The sequence below is a fragment of the Phaenicophaeus curvirostris genome, chromosome 10, assembly GCF_032191515.1.
Source record: "Phaenicophaeus curvirostris isolate KB17595 chromosome 10, BPBGC_Pcur_1.0, whole genome shotgun sequence".
Classification (NCBI taxonomy): Eukaryota; Metazoa; Chordata; class Aves; order Cuculiformes; family Cuculidae; genus Phaenicophaeus; species Phaenicophaeus curvirostris.
Genome location: NC_091401.1, coordinates 954,507 through 974,867, shown reverse-complemented (window position 1 = coordinate 974,867; position 20,361 = coordinate 954,507). Strand labels below are relative to the sequence as shown.

Genomic DNA, 20,361 nt, shown 5'->3' with positions numbered 1-20,361 from the left:
TAAGACTGATTTCTGCTCTGTTACTCTTCCAGACAACCCTTTTAGTTAAAGAGCTCACTGATTGTTAACGTATACACACTAACTATAGCACAGTCAAAAAAAAGTAACCACAAACGGAAGCGTATATGTGCCCCTGCTTCACATATTTGTAATACACACTATTAGAGCTGGGATGAGAATAGAAGAAGTGCCAGTAAATGGAGAACTGAGGAATAGAATATTTAAAAGGGTTTATTGAACTGGTTGATACATTAAAACTTTTTTTTAGTATGTGCTGGAAGTGATTTTTATTGTACAGGTGCTGGGTCTACCTTTCTTTCTACATGTACCTGGTCCACTTGCAGTATAAAAATCAAAATAACTTGGAGCACAGAGTCCACAGATCTCCATTCTTTGCTTTGGAGTAACTGATTGGTCATGTTAGAGTATGTTCACTCATCTAAGATATCTTCATCCAGATTGATATCTGTGGTATCAATATCCTCCAGATCCAAGTTATCCAGGTCGTCTTCCAAGTCCAGCAGTGTCTAGGAAAAGAGAAGACTAGTTTAAGGGGATACCAACACGGTCCCACAGCAGCCAGCATGTTCGATTCTGCAGGAGGTATTTGCACACCCTGCTGAGGGAGTCAGGTGGAGCACAGGCTCCAGCCTGAGAGAAGCTGCCCTCTTGCTAAGAAAGCTCCTCTCAGAGTTGCAGCTTTTCCCCCTGTTCTGAGCAGCTGTGTTCCCTGTAAACTCAGAGGCTGCAGGTCCCGCTCTGTGTTACTGCACAGGGTTTCTGCAGGCAAGAGGAAGGGATCCGTACACTGCACTGGTACTAAGCTGCCTGGGTCTATGAACATAGGGACACCTGCCAGCAGCTTGTCTTAACCACATTGTATGTCTAAGTCTTAAACTTAAACTTAATTTTGTGCTGGTTCTTCCCTTCACAAAAATACATTTTGGTACCTTTTGATCTCTTGTTGGAAGCGGATCAGAATTCTGCAAAACTGTCTTCGTCACTTCCTGTCTGGGAGATGGAATTGGTTCTTCAGCTTTCTTCTAAGGAAAAGGATTCTGTTAAGTTCTTTCGAATTCAAGTTCTCTCAATAAAAGCAAGGGAGCAGCAGCAGAGCTCTAATCCCTCTCTCCTAGTGTTCTCCTTCAAAGTTTCCCTCAGTAATTCAGGAACCAAATCTTCCCTGCCTGCAGGCCTTCTGCACCTCACTCCACCCGAGACTGCTGTTTCCCGGCCCAGTTTATTTAGAGCAGTCGATGATGGAACTGATAGAATGGGAACAGCCTTCAGAAAGTGAAGTGCCCTCAAAGTCAGTGATTTTCCAGGTCCTCGGCAGGAAAGAGATGATGTTACTCAGCACTGGCACAGCAGTTTTAGCAAAGGCAGCGAATCTTAATGGTTTTGCTGGGCTTTGTGTTCTACACCCTGTAACAGTTTAACACTTCCAACCCTTCGCTGCTCTTCAACTCTTCACTGCTGCACAAGTTTCATATTGAGATAATTAATCAACTAGTATCATTCAATGGACCACATTCAGCCTCAGCTGTAAGAGACAAGTGCTGTTTAAGGACTTTATGCAATCCGTAACTGACTGCAAAGATACTTTTCTAACATCAGCAGACTTGCTTTCAGCTTCTAATACAAGCTGGTTCTGGCCTGCTTTAGGTAACTTCTGCAACACTATTTCTGTGTCCCGTTTACCAAACATGCACATGGGCTTGATTTTGCTTTAGTGATACTTGGTTTGATACACAAGAAGCAAACAGTTACTAAAGCTCCTTGAAAGTAAAGTAGTTTCTCTGAGCTGTCAATGGGAGTTTTGTAGGGCATTTCCTCTGAGGAAAAAGAGGCAGAATGGGAAGCCAGGATTTTCTGCTGCCCCTTCTGTTGCTGTGGCAGTTCATAGCCTCAAAGAGCTGTGCCAACCCTCACTTAAACAGACGCTCATATTCTGACTTTCATGTTAAATATAGAGTGCATTTGACATGGGCAGAATTAGAAGTTGTCAGCATCTGTTTAAGCTCCGAAGAGCATTTTAAGTATTTGTTTCAATCTGTATGCTTACACCTTAAACGTGTTGTGTTTTCTGCGCAACACAGGGGCAACTGAGATGGTCAAGAAAAAAAAAACTGGTCTGAGTTACTTCAAATATTGCTTAAAACTGTTTCAAGTAACTGAGCAGGATTCCTAGTCAGCTAGTTATGGAATAGCCTTATTCCATAACCATGCATGCTAGCAACGAATATAAAGCATTTTTAATTGCTGTAATACACCAGAGTTTCCAGGTTCCAACCACTGCACTTTCAGGAAGCTCACAGCAGTTGAGGCAGTGTGTGTGTGCAATTGAAATTTTTTTTCTGTGGGACGAATTCAGAAAGCTGTGATTACTCACAGTAACAAACCATGACCCAAAATAAGTAACCACATCGAAGAAATAACTGCACATTCAAGAAGTCATTAGTGGTTACAGAAGTAGATTGAGAAAAGTTTGAGACAAAAGAATGTGGGACTCTGCTAAAGTGCTTACAGTCAAGGCAATAAGAGTAATAATTTGTCCATTATTGGTGAAATATTCTCCAGGGCAGACGTTACCGTACAACATGAAATGGCCTCTTAGAGTTCCTCATGCAGCAGTGACACTGACCTGAGGTGCCGGTACTCCAGAAGGCTCAAAGCCTTTTGCTTCTTCAAGTAAGTTTCTTTCTTCGTTGGGCTAAAAGTAAAAAACAAACACCAGAACACATGGTCACAGAAGGTGCAAGTGGTTGTGCTGTCTTGCTGAAAGCTGAATTTACACAGTGCCAGATGTTTTTCTTCTAGAGACAGTAAGAGCTCCCCGTCCATACTTACAATGACAAGGGGATATTCCCTGGCTGGCCGCAACTCAGCAAGACTTTGCTTAACGTATTCTTCAGCAACGAAAGCTTCTTTCAGTCCAGGGAAAAGATTTTCATACTCTGTAGGATCAGCAAGGGACTCGGCAGCTTTTTGATTGACTTTAGAGAGATTCTCCCGCCACAGTTTAACAACCCTGGAGAGGTGAACCAGAGTTGTTAGGTACTGCTGATCCTGACAACGCGGCACTCTGCACGCGCTTTGAAGTTACCTGGAAACTTGGCTGGGCAAGTAAGTCCGTGCAAGAAAAGCAGCTTCTGGGAGACGCCCGGTTTTAATCAGGAGTTCCAAACATGAATCAAGCCTGAAGGATTGTAAAATGTGATTTTAACCAGTAAGTTTAATAAAGACAAATTCTTGTGCCTTCTGAAAAGGCACATGCCACAATCTTTCTCCAGGATGTTTTAAGTGAGTGGGAGTTAACCATTTGAAGAAAGTAGAACAGAATAAATCTGAATTCCAAGCTTGCTACTTACTTTCCCTGCAGGAAGTAGCTCATAAACGCAACATTGTTCTTGCCATCTTTTTCTGCTCCTTCAGCTAACTTATTCACCATGCTGGCGTTTCCTGAGGCCGTAGCCAGGAGCAGCAGCCCTCCGTAGTCCTGCGCGTGGTGGAGACACTCCTGGGCTAAGCCAAACTGGCATTTGCTAATGGCAAGCTCGGCAAGTTGCTTCCATTTCTGTTCTGACTAATGGGACAGAAAGAGGAGAGGGATGGAGAGGAAAACCCAAAAAATAACCCTCGCATTTTTGACCAGCATTTAAAGATCTTTCAGATCATTCAACACGAAAATGGAAGTTTGCTTGTTAAGGTGCGGTATCCCATCATTAAGCCCATCCTCCCTTAGAGACACCATGATCACACATGACATTGCATTTAACACGCACAGATCATTTCACAGCTACACCACTACATAAAATAAACGGGTTTTCTTTAGAAAGGGAGGGTGGAGGTAGAAATAACTTTGGAAACTGAAATAGTAACCATCTCTTAAAGAAAGTTACCAACTTAACCTTCGGAATACAAGAAAACCCCTTGAAAACAAGTTAACATTCCTTATCTCTTAACTTTCTTACTTTACAATGTGAACCATGAGATCATTTCTCTGAATAAGGGCTCTGAGACACAACTGCCTGTGAACTCTCCCTAGCGCGTCAGTCTGAGTTTGCCAAGGCGGGGCTGACGGCCCAGAGGCTTCAGTTCTGCTATTCCTCCTTCTCTCACTGTTCAATACTGGAGATTAAGGCTTGACTCTTGGCTCAAGTTTTGTATTGCCCAGGAGTTCCTGTAGCTTTCTGAGCAGACATTTTCCTATCTCATCCCGTAGATTAGATCCTTTTGAATTACAGACAGAAAAACTTCATTGAGGAAGTTGTAGGCATTTACATAGTGTTTAGGGAGCTGTACTGCATCTCCACATACCAATATCTTTTCTTACAGGGCCTCTTAGATTCACAGGAATACTCAGAATTAGTATGAATCACCAAAAATTCTGTTTACCTCTGCTTCCACTGCAAGCTGATAGGCTATTTTTAATTCTCCAAGCTGAAGAGCGAGCTCGAAACGATGCTCTGGATCCGTAGATACCGCAAGAGCTTGTTGTTTGAAGCCCTAAAATAAAAATCTGAAAGTAAGACTGTGATCTGTCAAGTCAAACAGCATTGGAGATGTTCTAACTGAAGCCCCCTAGATGGTAGATCACAGTATTCTCTAGTAAATACAGATGATTAAAAAGGGTTTATGCTTACAGATAGAACAATCTGGTTTTGCTTTGCAAATTCAATTAGAAATGTGGAAAAAATGATGTATTGAGATTTGAGAAGTAAAAAGAAGTTTTCTTGCCTGTTTTTCAAGAAAATGTGCAACTCTGGTTCTCTGTTCTTTTGGAATCGTGGGAAGAACTTTATCCGCCATACCGAAATCTCTTCTCATCACGGCAGTTTGATATTCAAGCACTGAGACCAGCAAAGAGTAGCTAACAATGTTCAGCTCTTTATCACCCAAATAAAGCCGGTTGTCCTTAGGGATATAGCCCAACAGATACATGGTCCTGAAACAAAACAAAGAACAGCCATCTTGAACAGATTCACAGGCTACAAAAAACATCCAGTAGTTCTTACAGCAGCAGGTACACTCGTGAAAAATTCTGATTTTACTATGTAAGCCCTTTCACCCAATGCTGTTTGTCATTGCCTGGCGTACTGGAGCCTGATATGGAGGCAGCAACACACGGCAAACAGGTGACGAGGTTCACCTTGTCCTATCTATAATGACCTTCCAGTACCTGAAGGGGCTACAAGAAAGCTGGTGAGGAACTGTTCACAAAGGCTTGTGGGGATGGGACTGGGGGCAATGGGGATAAACTGGAGAGGGGCAGATTTAGACTGGACATGAAGAGGAATTTCTTCGCTATGAGGGTGGGGAGGCCCTGGCCCAGGTTGCCCAGGGAAGCTGTGGCTGCCCCATCCCTGGAGGGGTTCAAAGCCAGGCTGGATGGGCCCGGGGCACCTGATCCAGTGGGAGGTGTCCCTGCCAAGGGCAAGAGATGGAACTGGATGGGCTTTAAGGTCCCTTCCAACCCAAACTATTCTATGATCTTTGTTGACCAAACCTTTAGCGCTTGCTTCCAACCCGATGCAGCAACTTACCTGTCTAAATGGGCAATAGTGACAATTTCTCCTCCGACATAGTAGTTGAGTCTGTTCACAGAACTGGTGTAAATAAAGCAGTCGCCAACCCACAATCCTGTTTTCACAATCTCCTGAATCTCACCAAGAACCTGCAAATTAAATTTCATTTAATCAGATTTGTAAAACGGTACGTTTAGATAGCACCTTTAAGACTACTGCTTTTTCAAATTATTATTCTATAGTTAAGCATATAGTTGGGCAGCTTGCAAAAAAAGTTTAGATACAGATTGGAAACACTTAAATAAAGTTTTTAGTTTTACAAAAATGCCATAACATATGAAATCTCTACCTTAACTAAAGAAATTACTAATCTAGTAAACAAGCACCAAATTAAGTGTTACACAAGATAATCAATGAGAAATTTAACAAGGAAAGTTGTTTCTGAGGTTTTCTCCCTTGTTCTTATATTTCAATAACATTTCTAAACTTGAAAACTGCAGAAAAAGTTGGAGCAAGGTACACATACTGCCTGAGTGTGTGCTTCAAAAATAACCTCTGTAACTTGTGAGAATTGCAAATGTATCTGGAGAGAAACGTAGACATCAAGTTCTGTGATGCTGGGATTCTCCACGGAACCCAAACAAAATGACTAACTGTGTTCCTCAGGCTGCTGTGCACTGTGTGCCCTGTATTCCAGTGTTCTGGGTTAACAGGACTGTGTTAAGGACTGCATTTGTTGTGCTCTTGAGAACATCCACTTCAAGGATCTCTAATCCTATTTCATTTTTCAAATAGGAGGTACCTCAAACGCATCTTCGATTCCATCTTCAGTGACACCTTCATGTGTTTCTTGGGCTGCTGCAACTTTGTCCGACAGGTATTTCAGAATGAAGAACGACTCTTCCGTGGCGATGCAGACGAGCTCACCCGAGTCTGACCAGAAAATCTGTATCAATCAATAATGGTGCTGTTTTAGAGAGCTGAGGTTAAGAAAGGAGGATGCATCAACCAAGGTTAAAACAAACTATAACAGAAGAAGCTTCAGTACCTGAGAAACCAACACATAGAGTGATTTTTTTTTCCCATTCTGCTGCAATACTGATTTATGAAATTACTATTTTATGGTCGACAGCTTGGCTTCACTCAAGAAAATCAGCAGTCTAATAAAACCGAAATCAGTAAAGACAGAGAGGTAACTACCTGCAACCCCATCTAGGAACTTACATGTTTGGGCTGAATTTCAATTCTGCGAATCAGTTCTGTGTTTTCCCAGTCATAGAATGCCAAACCATTAACAGATCTGACACCCAGCAGGAACCCACCGTAGATGCCTGCAAGAAAATAAAGATGGAAGAAATCCACATTGTGCAAAAAAATGCACCAACTTATCAATTTTACAAGTACATACATACCTTCCGCTCCAAAATCGGGTTTGAATGACTTCTTCTCTTTGAAATTTTTAAAGATCTTTACAACACTGTTGCTCTCCCTGATTGCATATCTAAATGAGATTACATTGTAAAACACAAACACACAATATTATTCAGCCTGTAAAGTAGCAAATTACTGACTTCATAAGCTGCTACAAAACAACTGCATTTGGTTTATTTTCAAAAATCAGCAAAGTGCTACAAACAGAAAAATTTAAAGCAGGACAGGTACTGGAAGTTCATTATCCACACAGATTTTAGCCTCCAGGTCAGTTTACCGTTTGTACAGCCTGCAAACCAGCAGCAGCAAGTTTAAGTTAATACAAAGGAAGAAAATCCACAACACTTACTCTGAGGAATCATGAGCCCATACAAACTCCTGTGCAGAACCAAAGCTCTTGTTTCTCAAAGCCATTGCTGTGTAGATGATGTACTCGCCATCACCACACACAACCACAAACCTAGAGGAGAAAGAAGTGTTTGAAAAGGGAAGGAGCCCGAGCCCAACGTAAACACTGCAACCGCAGACAGAACGAGAGCTTCCTATATTCTATGACCGTCACACTGGGTTTTCCTCTGTGTCGTGTTGCTAGCCACTTGCTATTCCCTCTTTCTTCTGGTCTCTACTGAGCAGTTCTTGTACCTTGTATCCCTCCCCTTTACCTTTCTTTTAATTTAGATTATCTGCTAACAAACAAAATTAAGTGGAGTGATAAAGGAATGTGCTTTGCTGCTAGTAGCTTATATATTTTGTTTGCATACTTCTTCCCCTACACAGAAAATCCAACTTGTCTGTTTAAGCAGCTCTTACAGGTGAGGCCCGTCTATTACTCAGATGTTACAGCTCTGACAGACCCGTTCTCCTTAGGCTCTCAGCCGCCAGCACACATGCAACTCTTTTTCATTCAAAAGGTTTTCCTATATATATATATATAAAAGGAGAATACAGAGGTGTTTAAGTATTCTGTTCTAAAATCTATTACCGTCCATTTGGGTTGTGCTGAATGGTCTGAGGGTAGATTTCACAGCTCCCCATATCCTTTACAGCCAGCGGCAATCTTTCTCCATCTTTGATTTCAGCATCTCCCATCGCTTTCAAGTTTGCCTGTTGGACTTCTGAATGTTTAGCCCAAATAATTTTTCCGTTTGCGTCCATGGACATGGCAGGTTCTTCACGACCAAGCTAAGAAGGGTAGCATAAGAATTCAGCAGATGGAAAAAATACATTCTTGATTTTCTTTTCAGTTGAACATACCTAGTGAAACACCCTGTCTCTGTCCAAACATGCCCACTAAAATGCCAAATTCTCAGTATCTGACAAGTCACAGAATCAGAAATGAGTCGCCCTGTGCACAGAATGGTGATAAATCACTATTTCTCGTGTCAAATCACTAAGCGTACCTTAACGATAATGCTGCCTTCATCGTATCCCAAAGCCACATTATTAGATCCTCTTAAACTGGCCACACACCACACTCTCTCCATTCCGTAGTTGAGGGTACTTTCCAGGCGGTAAGTGCTTGAGTGCCAAATGCGCACAGTTCCTTGAGGAAAAAGAAAGAAGTACATGCTTTTATCTCTCTCCACGTGAGAGCAGGAGGTGCATAGCCACAACGCAAGAAGAGCTCTCCCGTAAATTCTTCCCCTATCCTTTATATACCAGAAAACACAAAATTACCATCTTCTGAGCCTGTGATAATGATGGGCAATTCAGGGTGGAAGCTGACACATGACACATTTTGAGCATGTCCTTCCAGTGTTTGGACACATGTTTTATTCTGAAATGAAAAAGAAAAAAAAAAAGTCGGAAGTATAAGCACAGATAATAAACTACCTTTTTTACCTTCATTTCTTAAAAACATCTCCCCCCAAATCCAAAATTAACCTGCAAACACATTTCTCTAGTTTTCTGGCAGCAACATTTACTTCCAAGATGCTCAAACAACAGCATCGGGCACATTAAAAACAATGATTGTATTGAGTTAATTTCTCCTCCCCAGACGAAAATATTTATTTCCCTTGACATAGTTGTTTTCCTCTGTTTTCAGATGAGTTTCTGCCTAGAAGATATTCTCTCAGCTGTGTAGCACAGCAGATTAAAGCAAGATAGAAAGCTGAGTTCACTACAAAAAAATCAGAGCAAAACATCTATCTGAATCTAATTACAGGTGAAGACAGATATAATATTGTCTTTGTTAAGAAGGCGCAGTCACACAGCTGTGAAAGGACAGTGCTCTGCTTGAGATAATGATGATTAGACAACGTAACTGATGTATCGCATGCACACGGTAGCACAACATCAAGCACTGTTGTGTAAGGGTCACTGCTGCAGAGCATTCTTGTGGAGTTACTCCAGACCAATATGCTTTAAGAGATAGAAAGTACAATCTAACAAATTTTGTCTTGCCCTTCCGGCCACTCATACACAGAACAACTTAGGAGCTTTAGGTTCCTTCAACAGAACTGAATCCCTGGATTCAATCTCTTTCCTGTGGAGCATTCAAAAAAATCAAATCACGACTCCAGCAAACTGTCAAGGAGACACCCAAGGATGTGTGGGCACAGCCACTTGTGCCTGTTTAAATGTGCATAGGAGGAAAAAGGGGATAGGGAAGGGACTAAAGATGAAAAAAACCAATAGAAGTGAGAGCACAGAAAGAGTTGATAAATGAACAATATCTACATTTGAACACGTAAGAGGAGCACCTTAATCCATAAAAAAAAGAAGTCCAAAAGGCAGGGATTACTATGTTACAAGAAAAAGCCATGATGCTAATATTAAAAACCTTACGTCAAGTTTAATTCTACAAACAAACTTTGCAGTTACTTAAATTCACAGCAAGATTTCTCTGTGTTTTTTATTTTAAAAGTTAAAAACGTGTTACAAAATAATTTCCCCCATTTCCTTCTTTCCAAGGGAAAATAAGGAAAATCTTCCTCTTTTTCTGTCTCTTCACTACTGGTTTTGCCATGGCAGTCGGCACAAAAGCTTACGAAGAGCTAAACGCTTACCTGGTAGTCCCAGATCTTAACCAACCGGTCATCCGCACCAGAGATGAGGTATGGCTTGTCTCCTCCGCTGTAGTAGTCAATGCAGTTTACTCCCTTCTCGTGGCCTTCCAAAGTAAAGTTGGGTGAAGAGGAGCCAAGCTGCCACACCTTCCCAGAAAGAAACAACAACAAAAAACCCAAACCCACATAGTTATCGATCTTTTGCATCCAGGTCAACCTTGCCAAATAGAGTAGGAATTGAGATGTACTTTACAATTCCAAAGATACAGGATACGGAACTCCAAAGGCAAGGTTCTTTTCTTAGGTGAAGAACCTGAACAACTGCTTATCAAACTACCATTCTCCCCTGACTATCAAATAGAAATAATGTGCTGAGCTGCTGTGTAATCCAACTGGAAATGCAGCACTTCAAGCTTACTGAAGTATATTCCAATGATTAGAAGTAACCAGTAATCTTGTAAATATAGCTAATTACTTAGTATGTGCATAGTAGCTTGACCAACGTTCAGGTTTCTGTTCAATAAAAATTCTACTATTGCACCTGCTTTTAGTAATTCTGACCCACTGTCCATCAAGTAGGGTTGGTACGTGTACTCTGATAATTACTTAATGACTAGAACACCCCAAATACGGTTTCTCTACCTTTATTGTCCTATCCAAAGAGGCGCTGGCAAATTGATTATTGTCCTTTGGGTTTATGACAATCTGCATGACATAGTGGGTGTGTCCTTCAAACACCTGAGAACAAGACCATTTTTTATCCCAGTCCCAGAGTTTAATGAGCATGTCATCTGAAAAAAAAAAAACCAACAACCAAGCTTCAGTTAGTTTAATACATTCTGATATCTACTTAAACCACACAAACCTTAATAATGCCAAGCTGAAGGCTTGTTCAACCCTTCCCCCTTGAAAGTGAGCACTGCTAATACAAAATATATTTTTCCATCTGTAAGATTGCTGGTCCTTTCTTGCAGAAAGACGACAGGGAGTACAAGTGTTTCACAAAGACTGTCCAGTAAAATGGTGATAAAGTGAGGAAATACATCTGCCTTTAAAAGGGAGATTAAAATTTTATATTAACGTATTGAACTATTAATTTAAAAAGACTGGCCAGATATTAAGGAATTGGCTTTCTTCTGCAGCACCTACTCTGAGGAGCAGTAAGGAAAAGGAAGCAGAGACAATCAAGCAGGCTCCCCGGCACCTTTATTTCAAGTGCGAGTGTAGCAGCTTCAACAGTGAAACACAGAGATGTGCAGTGCTTCTGGTACCCAAGGCTCTCTGCATTCGTGCAGAGTGCTGACTGCATTACTAACACTTCCAGGAATGAAAAGGACCAAGTAGCACGATGTAGATGTTCTTGGGCAAGATCTGTTGGGCACTGTGACCTCCCAGTCCTGAGTAACAGAGATTGCCTGAAATAACTGAGAACTCAGTAGTATTTTTGAAAAAACGATGAACATTGCCTGTTGCTTCAAGTCAGGCTACCAGCTGAAAACATACTCCAAATTATTATAGAATTTTCTTTTAAAAACAGAATTTTAGCTGTCATTTGAGAGTTTACCAGACTACTTAACGTATATACGAACCTTTCCTCTGGCAGATATTAAGGAACAAGGTTATTTGGTCTTCTCTGACAAGAACATAAGCTATTATATTTTAAATTGCGAGAACAGTTCATATTCCTTTAAAAAAATCATGAATGCATCAAGCAAAGAAATAACACGAAATGACAACTATCATGTTGGCCACTTGCTTGAAGATTCCCGTTTTGGCAGAAAAAGGAAAGATGTGCCATCCCTCACTAGACAGAAGCCTAAAAGTAGCTGGTTAATAAATATAAAAGTACACCAAAGAACTCTTACCGCTGCTTGTCAGTATGAAAGGCTGTGTGGGATGCACGGCAATACAACGGATATAATCTGAATGTGCTTCAAACATGTGAACTCGCTCCAAGGTGTTATAATTAAAAACTCTAATTTGCATGTCATCCTATGAAAAGGAACAAAAGCCACCATTAAAACAGACTCTGATAACACATTTGATATTCAATGCAGGGTAGCTAGAAAAAAAACATTCCACCATCAAAGAGCCTCTAACAACAAAATGTTTAAGAAAATGTCTTTTCTGTATATCACTAATGATACAAATTATACTTTGGTCAGAAGTCTACAAATTAGCCAACCCTATTCCAAGGCATTTATGAAATAGAAAAGATTTCAAATAAATTTTCAATTTTCAAAGATAGTCTCATGATTTAAAGTTAAGAAAAGTACTTTAAAAATTATTAATACTTTAAATGAAAACTAAAAGAAGGGTCTCCAACAATATAATATTCACAATGATGTTAATGGTGTGCGGCCAGGAGGAAAGAACTTGTAGCTCTAAGTCAAGAAGAAAGGTGATTTTGACTTTATTTTTTAAAATAGAGAGTTTAGGGATTTTGGTTTTGTTGGGGGGGGGGGCAGAAGATATTTTAATTCCATATACAGTGCATTAGAAGTAGTATTACTAAATATTTCTTTTATTGTTATTGAAGAACTATCCGGCAAGGAATAAAACCTCAGGTAAAGCTTTCAGAGGTGAGCACAGCTTACAAGGCCAACAGAGTAAATAAAACTTAGTGATAAACTCAGCAGTACTCATCTTACCTAGGCCAGTAAATAGTTTCATCTTAGTTTCTTCTTTTCTTTTAATGTAGCACTACTAATATTTAGTCAAAATTGGGTGCTACACGTGTTCCAGCTGACAGTACAAGTTGAATGTAGCTCTACCTTGTACTACAGGCAGAATTAGCTACCATATTAGGTTGCTAAACTTTTCATTTCAATGAAGAAGTTTCTATGCTTACTTAAGACAAAATTTCTGGAAAACTGTATTAGGTATTTCTTTCTCTTCTACAAGCTCATACCCCATCACATTATTAAGCGACATACAAAGGAACGGCATGAAAGTGAAATAGACAAATCACAAGACGGTAGCTTACAGCTCCTGTAACAACCCAGTTCTTTCTTGCCACGAATTTAGCAGCTCTCACTGGCAGGTCACACACTTCAAAAGTCTTCACCAGAGTCTAAAAATAAAAATAATAAATTTATAGTGCCGGAGGAAATACTAGTTTGGAGATCAGATCTTCACCTTTTTCTAACAGTGTCCAGTCAGTCGCTACTGGCAACTCTCCACGAATCCTACACTGCTACAGGTGCACTTTCTCAAAGGAACATACCTGTCCGAGAAGGGAGATACTTGCCCATCCTGTTCTTTTAACATCACCTTTATGTTCTCCATTCTGAAGCCAAGTTGATCTCCAAATATTTTTGGAGCTGCTGCCCAATTTCAACTATACTTGATAGACAGGTAGAGGTCTAACAGTTCCTAGAACCTCCACAAATACAGACAGCTGATACAAGATTGAGGCAGCTGATCTTTCAAAAGGAAAGGTATTAGTTTGAAGGAATGCACAAAAGAGAGAATTCTTGAAAAATGAATATACAGGAAGTGAAACTTCAGTAAAGCCACAGCTAAAGATATTCCTGGTCTATTATTATACTGACTTTTGTAATGAGACAGGGGAGAGTACAGTCAATTAGTGGCAGTGATTTAAGATTCTTCTTGTGTACCTAGTACTAAAAACCGGAAAATAAGAAATAGTTATGATGATTTTATAATAAAGGAAAACCAAACTCATCACCTGTGTTTCATGGTTCCAAACGCAGACACTGCCATTGTAAAGGCTAGCCAACATCCATGGTTCCGTGGGATGCAAGTCTACGCTCTTCACCCGGTCAGATCGAGCTGTTAGTTTCCGTTTTATATCAAGTCGGAGAGGCTAGAGAGGAAAAGAATTGAGAATACCAAGTTATTTAACATCAAACAAACTCAGCTCCCTCAGTCTGTCCTCATATGGAAGGTGCTCCAGCCCTCGCATCATCTCCATGCTCTCCTCTGCACCTATTCCAACAGCTCCACGTCCTCCCTGTGCTGACGATTCCAGAACTGGATGCAGGGCTCCAGGTCGGGTCTCACCAGAGCAGAGGTGCAGAATCCCCTCCCTCCCCGCTGTCCCCACTGCTTTGGATGTCGCCCGGAACACGGGTGGCTTGCAGCAAGCACTCAGCGTGGGCTCATGCCCAGCTTCTCGAGCCTTCTGAGTGCTTTGCTCACACTGACATTTAACTGAAACCTCAGAGAAACACTACAGCTTCTCCAGACAGTGCAGAAATGGGGACCCTGGGTCACAGAACCAGGGGGTTGGAAAAGACCCACTGGATCATTGAGTCCAACCATTCCCACCAATCTCTAACCCATGCCCCTCAGCACCTCATCCACCCGTGCCTTAAACCCCTCCAGGGAAGGGGACTCAACCACCTCCCTGGGCAGCCTCTGCCAGGGCCCAATGACCTTTTCTGTGAAATCTTTTTTCTGATATCCACAACGAACCTCCCCTGGTGGAGCTTGAGGCCATTCCCTCTCGTCCTGTCCCCTGTCACTTGGGAGAAGAGCCCAGCTCCCTCCTCTCTACAACCTCCTTTCAGGGAGTTGGAGAGAGCAATGAGGTCTCCCCTCAGCCTCCTCTTCTCCAGGCTAAACACCCCCAGCTCTCTCAGCCGTTCCTCATAAGGCCTGTTCTCCAGCCCCCTCACCAGCTTTGTTGCTCTTCTCTGGACTCTCTCCAGAGCCTCAACATCCTTCTTGTGGTGAGGGGCCCAGAACTGAACACAGGGTTCGAGGAGCGGTCTCACCAGCGCCGAGTCCAGAGGGAGAAGAACCTCCCTGGACCTGCTGGTCACGCCGTGTCTGATCCAAGCCAAGATGCCATTGGCCTTCTTGGCCACCTGGGCCACTGCTGGCTCATGTTCAGTCGCTGTCAACCAACACCCCCAGGTCCCTCTCCTCCAGGCAGTTTCCAGCCAGACTTCTCCCAGTCTGTAGCTGCTCAGGGTTGTTGTGCCCCAAGTGCAGGACCCGGCATTTGGCCTTGTTAAACCTCATCCCGTTGGTCTCAGCCCAGTGGTCCAGCCTGTTCAGATCCCTTTGGAGCCTCCCGACCCTCCAGCAGATCCACACTTCCACCCAGCTTAGTGTCGTCCACAAACTTGCTAAGGGTGCACTCGATGCCTTCATCCAGGTCATTGATAAAGACACTGAACAGGGCTGGACCCAGCACCGAGCCCTGGGGACAGCACTTGTGACCGGCCCCCAGCTGGAGTTAACTCCACTCACCGCCGCTCTTCGGCTCGAGGCGCCCCCGCAGCCCCCGGGGGAAACCCGCCCCTCGGCCCGGGATTTGGGGGGGCGCCTAGCCGGGCCGGGCCCCGCGTCCGACCGCCTGCACCCAGGGCTGCGGAGAAGCAGCGGGCGGCCCCGGCTGTGCCCCCCGGCCCCGCTGTGCCGCCACTCCCCGGCCCCGCCGCCCCCGGCCCCGCTCTCACCATGGCCCCGCTCCCGCTGCGCCCCAACCCTCCGACGTGGAGCTTCCGCGGCAGCCGCTCTCGCGAGACGAGGCGCCGGCAGCCGCGAGTTCTCGCGAGAGCAAATGGGGCCGTGCGGCCCGTCGGGAGTTGTAGTCCGAGAGGAACGGGGCCGCGCGGCATGACGGGAGTTGTGGTCCGCAGGGCACGGGGGGCCGCGGGGCAGGCTGGGAGTCCGCGGTTGCCACGTGCGGCGTCGCGCGCCTCGTCCCTTCAGGGCGGCGCGAATGGCGGTGTCCGCGCCCCGATGCCCCGCGGCCACGCTGTGTGCGGGCTGGGAACCCCGCCGGGGACGATGAGGAGGAGAAGCTGTGGAGATACGGCACTCTGACCAGCTGGAGCAACCGGAGAAGCGCCGGGGCTTCCGATCCCCGTCGGTTGCTCAGGGCGCTCTCCGCACAAGATGGCGGCCTGAGGCGAGCCCTGATCGCAGCTCCCCTCACTTCGGAAGGCCTGGTCAGCCCTGCAGACTTGTAGGTGTGAAGGGCTGCGTGACACATCCCTCCTTTGCCTTTCTGTCAGCTGATGCTGCAGGTAGTGCAGCCCCAAACAGCATTTTTGTCAGCACGTTTTGTCACAGAGGGAATTCTGCCCCTCTGCTCGGCTTTGGTGAGACCCCACCCGGAGCCCTGTGTCCAGCTCTGGAGACCTCAGCACAGGGAGGACCCGGAGCTGTGGGAGAGGGTCCAGAGGAAGGCATGGAGATGATCCAAGGGCTGGATCACCATATGTATGAGGACAGACTGAGAGGGTTGGGGCTGGAGAAGAGAAGGCTGCGAGGAGACCTTAGAGCAGTTTCCAGTGCTGAAAGGGGCTCCTGGAAAGCTGGGCAGAAACTTTTTAGTGGGGCCAGTAACAATAGCAGAAGAGGTGATGGTTTCAAACTAAAAGAGAAGTTTAGACAGGATACTAGGAAGATTTTGTTTATGCTCATGGTGATGACACCCTGGCACAGGTCACCCAGAGCAGTGGTGGCTGCCCCATCCCTGGGAGCATTCCAGCTCAGGTTGGATGGGGCTCTGAGCAACCTGATGGAGTGGAAGGTGTCCCTGCTTACTGCAGGGGAGTTGGACTGGATGGCCTTCATGGTCCCTTCCAACCCAAACCATTGTCCAAGTCTACGATTATAATGCAGCCCCAAACAACATTTAGCAGAGATGCCACAGAGAATGTGACATTTGGGAAGCGCTGAAGCACAAGGCACTGCTGCTAAGAAAACTCTTCCTGGCACCACTTCCAGATTGAAGTTCCAGCTTTAATTAAAATTTGCAGCCCTCCCATTTACTGGTACAAAGGAGAGGAGTGACATGGAGGATATTTATATTAATTTGGATTCAGTTAAAGAAAATACTCGTTTTGATGCAAGTGTTCACCTGAGGATTAGGAGCTCCCTGTACTCTGCCCTACAATACAGTAAGAAGGATTACATTACCCTGGAGTGTTTACAGTTAGAAGGACATAAAAAAACAAAAGGGTGATTACTTCAACTCTTGTTATTTTCGCTCCAAGGCAGCAAAGACAGAAAAGACAGATACTTAATACTCGAAAAAAGCCACAAGCCTGATGAAAATAAGCAAGAAGAGAAATGCCTAAAGCAAGAAGAGGGGCACAATGCTGTCAAATGTTATAGGTGAGTTTCAGCTTTCTTTAAGGCTTTCAATCCATTATATTAATGACTATAGATTAACACTTAAAACATTTGAGTACAGAATTTCAGGATGTAGAATCTGGATAAGCTTGCTTAAAAATAATGATTTGAGGGAAATGTATGCCTTTTTAGTTTGATTCATAGTTTTTAGACAGCTGAGGTGGAACATTGAAAGCCCAGGCTGGAACACAGAAAGAAGCGATATAGAGGAAGGATACACATATTAGCGAGTGTAGGAAGTGGAGAGTGAAGAGCAGACAGCGTATATTTCTCTTTGAAAAACTCAACGAGGCTGTCCAGAGAGAGGTGAGGGTGTTACAGGGGAATCAAAGACAGCAAGGAAGGCAGGTGAAAGATGAAGGAATAGACCTTGTTAGTCAAGAAAATAACAGCACAGAGAGGGAGAAAGTACTTTGTTGTTAGCTTCCCTTGGGAAGCTGTAATAATAGAAAAGTTGAAGGGCAGCTGGGCATTTGGCTGCTTCCTCCTGGGCCTGAAAAACATCCAGCATTTTCCTTCCCTTGGAGGAAGGGCACAAACTTGAGTTTGTCTGCCTTCTGTGGCTTTTGTGGCTCCTTGGTAACTTTAAGGTCACAGACAGGCAAAACAAGGAGGAGAGAATGATGCAGGGCCAAGGGTGAGATGGCTGGAGATCAGCAGAGTGCAGTCATAAGCCTGATTCCTTAAACGATATGGACTAAAGCTGTATAAGAATGCTTGCAACACAGTGCCTGGTACCATTCTACAACTGCCTTCTGAGAAACAGGAACAGCATTTCAGTAAAGCATGGATATGTGTGTGTAATGAAGAGTATTATAATGGAACTAGTAATACAGTGTTGCAGGGCACGTTTCCTGTGCTTTTAAATATCTTCAAAGTTCTCAACACAAACCACTAAAAAGGATCTTTTTATTACAAAAAAAAAGGGTGTTGTAACCATCTGGCCAGCTCAGTGCTGGTAGTTGAAGCAATTGCATTCTGTCTTATTAAATTTTGTAAAACTAAGAAATGGACTGGAGTTCTGTGATAGAGGAATTCTGCACATTTTTATTGTTGGTGATGTCGTTAGAAACACAGCAGCTATAATGGGATTGCAAGAAGAGATACAACAGTTGTAAGGAGGAAGCAGCTACGGTACTCTTTCAGCCTACTGGTAATTTCTTATTTGGAAAGCTCTTGCTTCTCAGGACAGCAAATCCATTTGACCTCACTTGCCTGAAATGTCAGCTTAGACCCATTTGGCTATGAAATTATTGTCAGGTTTTGAATTTGTATGGCAGTAAGACGTTTTCTGGAAGCAGTATAGAGCATTTTAAGATAAAAAATAGTCCAATATCATTCTTCCAAGGAAACAGGTTGAAGTAGTTTGGAGTACCAGTCACAAGCACCTATAGTTTATCCTCAGTGAACCAAAGGAGTTTGAATGCTGAAGGGGAAGGCTAACAATAAAACACTAGCCCACTTTCTGTATCTTTCAGGTAGAGACCAGAGGTCTGAGAATAAGAGCCATATCCATATGTCTTATTCCATATTCTTGGAAATTGATATTAAGGCAGAGATCTAACAGATGCTCTTAGCTAGATCCATATGTGGTGTAATAAATGCAGCGTGTGCTGCTGCTTGCTGCAGTAGGTGGCTCAGTCCTGAGGGTCCAATATTTCTTTGCCTTGATTGTTCTACCCAGGGCACTGATCCTGTTCTGAAAATTCTTTCTTTCTCCAGACTTCAGCCATTGCTTATTTTCTTTATGGTGATATGTGGCACCTCCCAGAATTGCTGCGTTTCACTTTGGGACTTGGTTTGCCAGCATCTCTGAGCTCGACTAATTTTATTATCTTGAGGCAGTATTATGGCTGGCTTACTAATCCCTAAGCATTCTCTGGGTTGCCTTGTAACCTGAATTATTGTATTAGTCTCATTAGATCCTTTCTTTTAGAATATACAGAGTCTTTTATATATTTAGGCCAGCTCTACTATATTTTTAAGAGTTTATTTCATATGCAAAATTAATGTGAGGTGCTGTTTGTTGCCAGGAGTTAATACTTGCAGTGCAGTGAACTGAAGTAAAACTCATTGCAGCCTTAACTTGGAAGATCATAAAGATTGATGGAACACAATGGGCTTAAAGAAAAGTTGTTATTAACATGTAGATGGCAGAGCTGTGAGATAAACCCCACTGTAAATCTGAATTAAAGGTCCCTTGAAACTTTAGTATTTCACTTTGTTGCAGATCAGGGATGCAGAAGTGTTGCAGAATGCAGTTTGTCTCTTCCAGTCAGAGATGCCCAGCCTTTGTCTCTTCTGTCTCTCTTGGACACATACTAGCCTTGGATACAATCCTGACCCATATACAAAGATCAGAGTATTAAACTCACTAGGATGATGAGGAGTTAAAATCCCAGAAGAAATTAGAACTTTTAGTACAACTGTCAGAACTGTGGAGTTCATGTTACAATAAATAATCCCATCCTCTCCAGAACTTGCATCCGGTAGCAGCCTGGAGGTGTGTAAACCAAAAATGGTATTGTTTCAAATGCAATCCTATATGTGACGCATACAGAGAAAACAGGTACTCCAATAAGTAAAGAAGGGATTGGAAGTTTTGTATCTGAAGTCACATAAAATAATAACACCAGGCGCTCTCATTACAGGCGTGCCTTTTCAACTCAAAATTCTACCAAACTTCAGCCCTGTGGGTTTAGATTTTTTGTATTGAATGTCTTCATCTGAACAAGGGACCTATGTCAGTTTGTATTTCCAAGTTTCAGTAGAAAGATTTAGCCATTTTTTGAAAGGTATTAAGCCATTTTTTGAAAGGTATTAAGTTCCTTAAAATCAGCAACAGGATTCTCATCAATACTTTTAGCAGCATCTGATATGAGTATAATTTAAGTAGAAAATACGATATAAAATATTAATTGTGGTAGCACAGCAAGTTGCCCACATGCTAGTAATGAGGAGATGTCCACAAACGGGGAATTGACAAAAAATGTTATCAGTGAGAGTGAACAAAATGTTGTACATTACATAAAGGCTCGAGTTCCCACTCTCTTATGCTACAGCTTCTTTGAGTACAGTTGATTCATTAGAGAAGTGTTATCTTTATGTCATTCATTTACTCACTTAGCAGGAATGATCTTGATTGACCCGCTAGTGCTTCTGATTTATTAAGACTTGCTTCTTCGTGTTTTATTTTGTGGAGGGCATAGTTGCAATTTTGGTAGGATTCCACTTCCATTAAGATTGGCGGCAAAAGGGCAGGCCTTGAAACC

The 20,361-nt window shown here is 43.0% G+C and overlaps 1 protein-coding gene across 2 annotated transcripts; it reads right to left on the bottom strand.

Annotated features, from left to right (window-relative positions):
- Positions 1 to 213: 213 nt before the first annotated feature.
- On the bottom strand, positions 214 to 15,423 carry COPB2 (COPI coat complex subunit beta 2). Of its 2 annotated transcripts, none has more exons than XM_069865405.1 (22): positions 15,403 to 15,423; positions 13,662 to 13,799; positions 12,957 to 13,043; positions 11,836 to 11,962; positions 10,613 to 10,761; positions 9,971 to 10,117; positions 8,637 to 8,736; positions 8,360 to 8,502; positions 7,942 to 8,141; positions 7,309 to 7,419; positions 6,941 to 7,029; positions 6,753 to 6,859; positions 6,331 to 6,474; positions 5,547 to 5,677; positions 4,741 to 4,948; positions 4,399 to 4,509; positions 3,372 to 3,586; positions 3,107 to 3,199; positions 2,851 to 3,031; positions 2,645 to 2,713; positions 951 to 1,043; positions 214 to 527 (listed from the first exon to the last, which is right to left on the bottom strand). In XM_069865405.1, exons 1-22 carry the CDS (start codon positions 15,403 to 15,405, stop codon positions 432 to 434), a joined length of 2,742 nt encoding a protein of 913 aa, XP_069721506.1. In that variant the 5' UTR covers positions 15,406 to 15,423; the 3' UTR covers positions 214 to 431. The 2 variants fall into 2 exon arrangements, with proteins under 2 accessions (XP_069721506.1, XP_069721507.1); XM_069865406.1 differs by having other exon boundaries at positions 951 to 1,040.
- Positions 15,424 to 20,361: the final 4,938 nt, after the last annotated feature.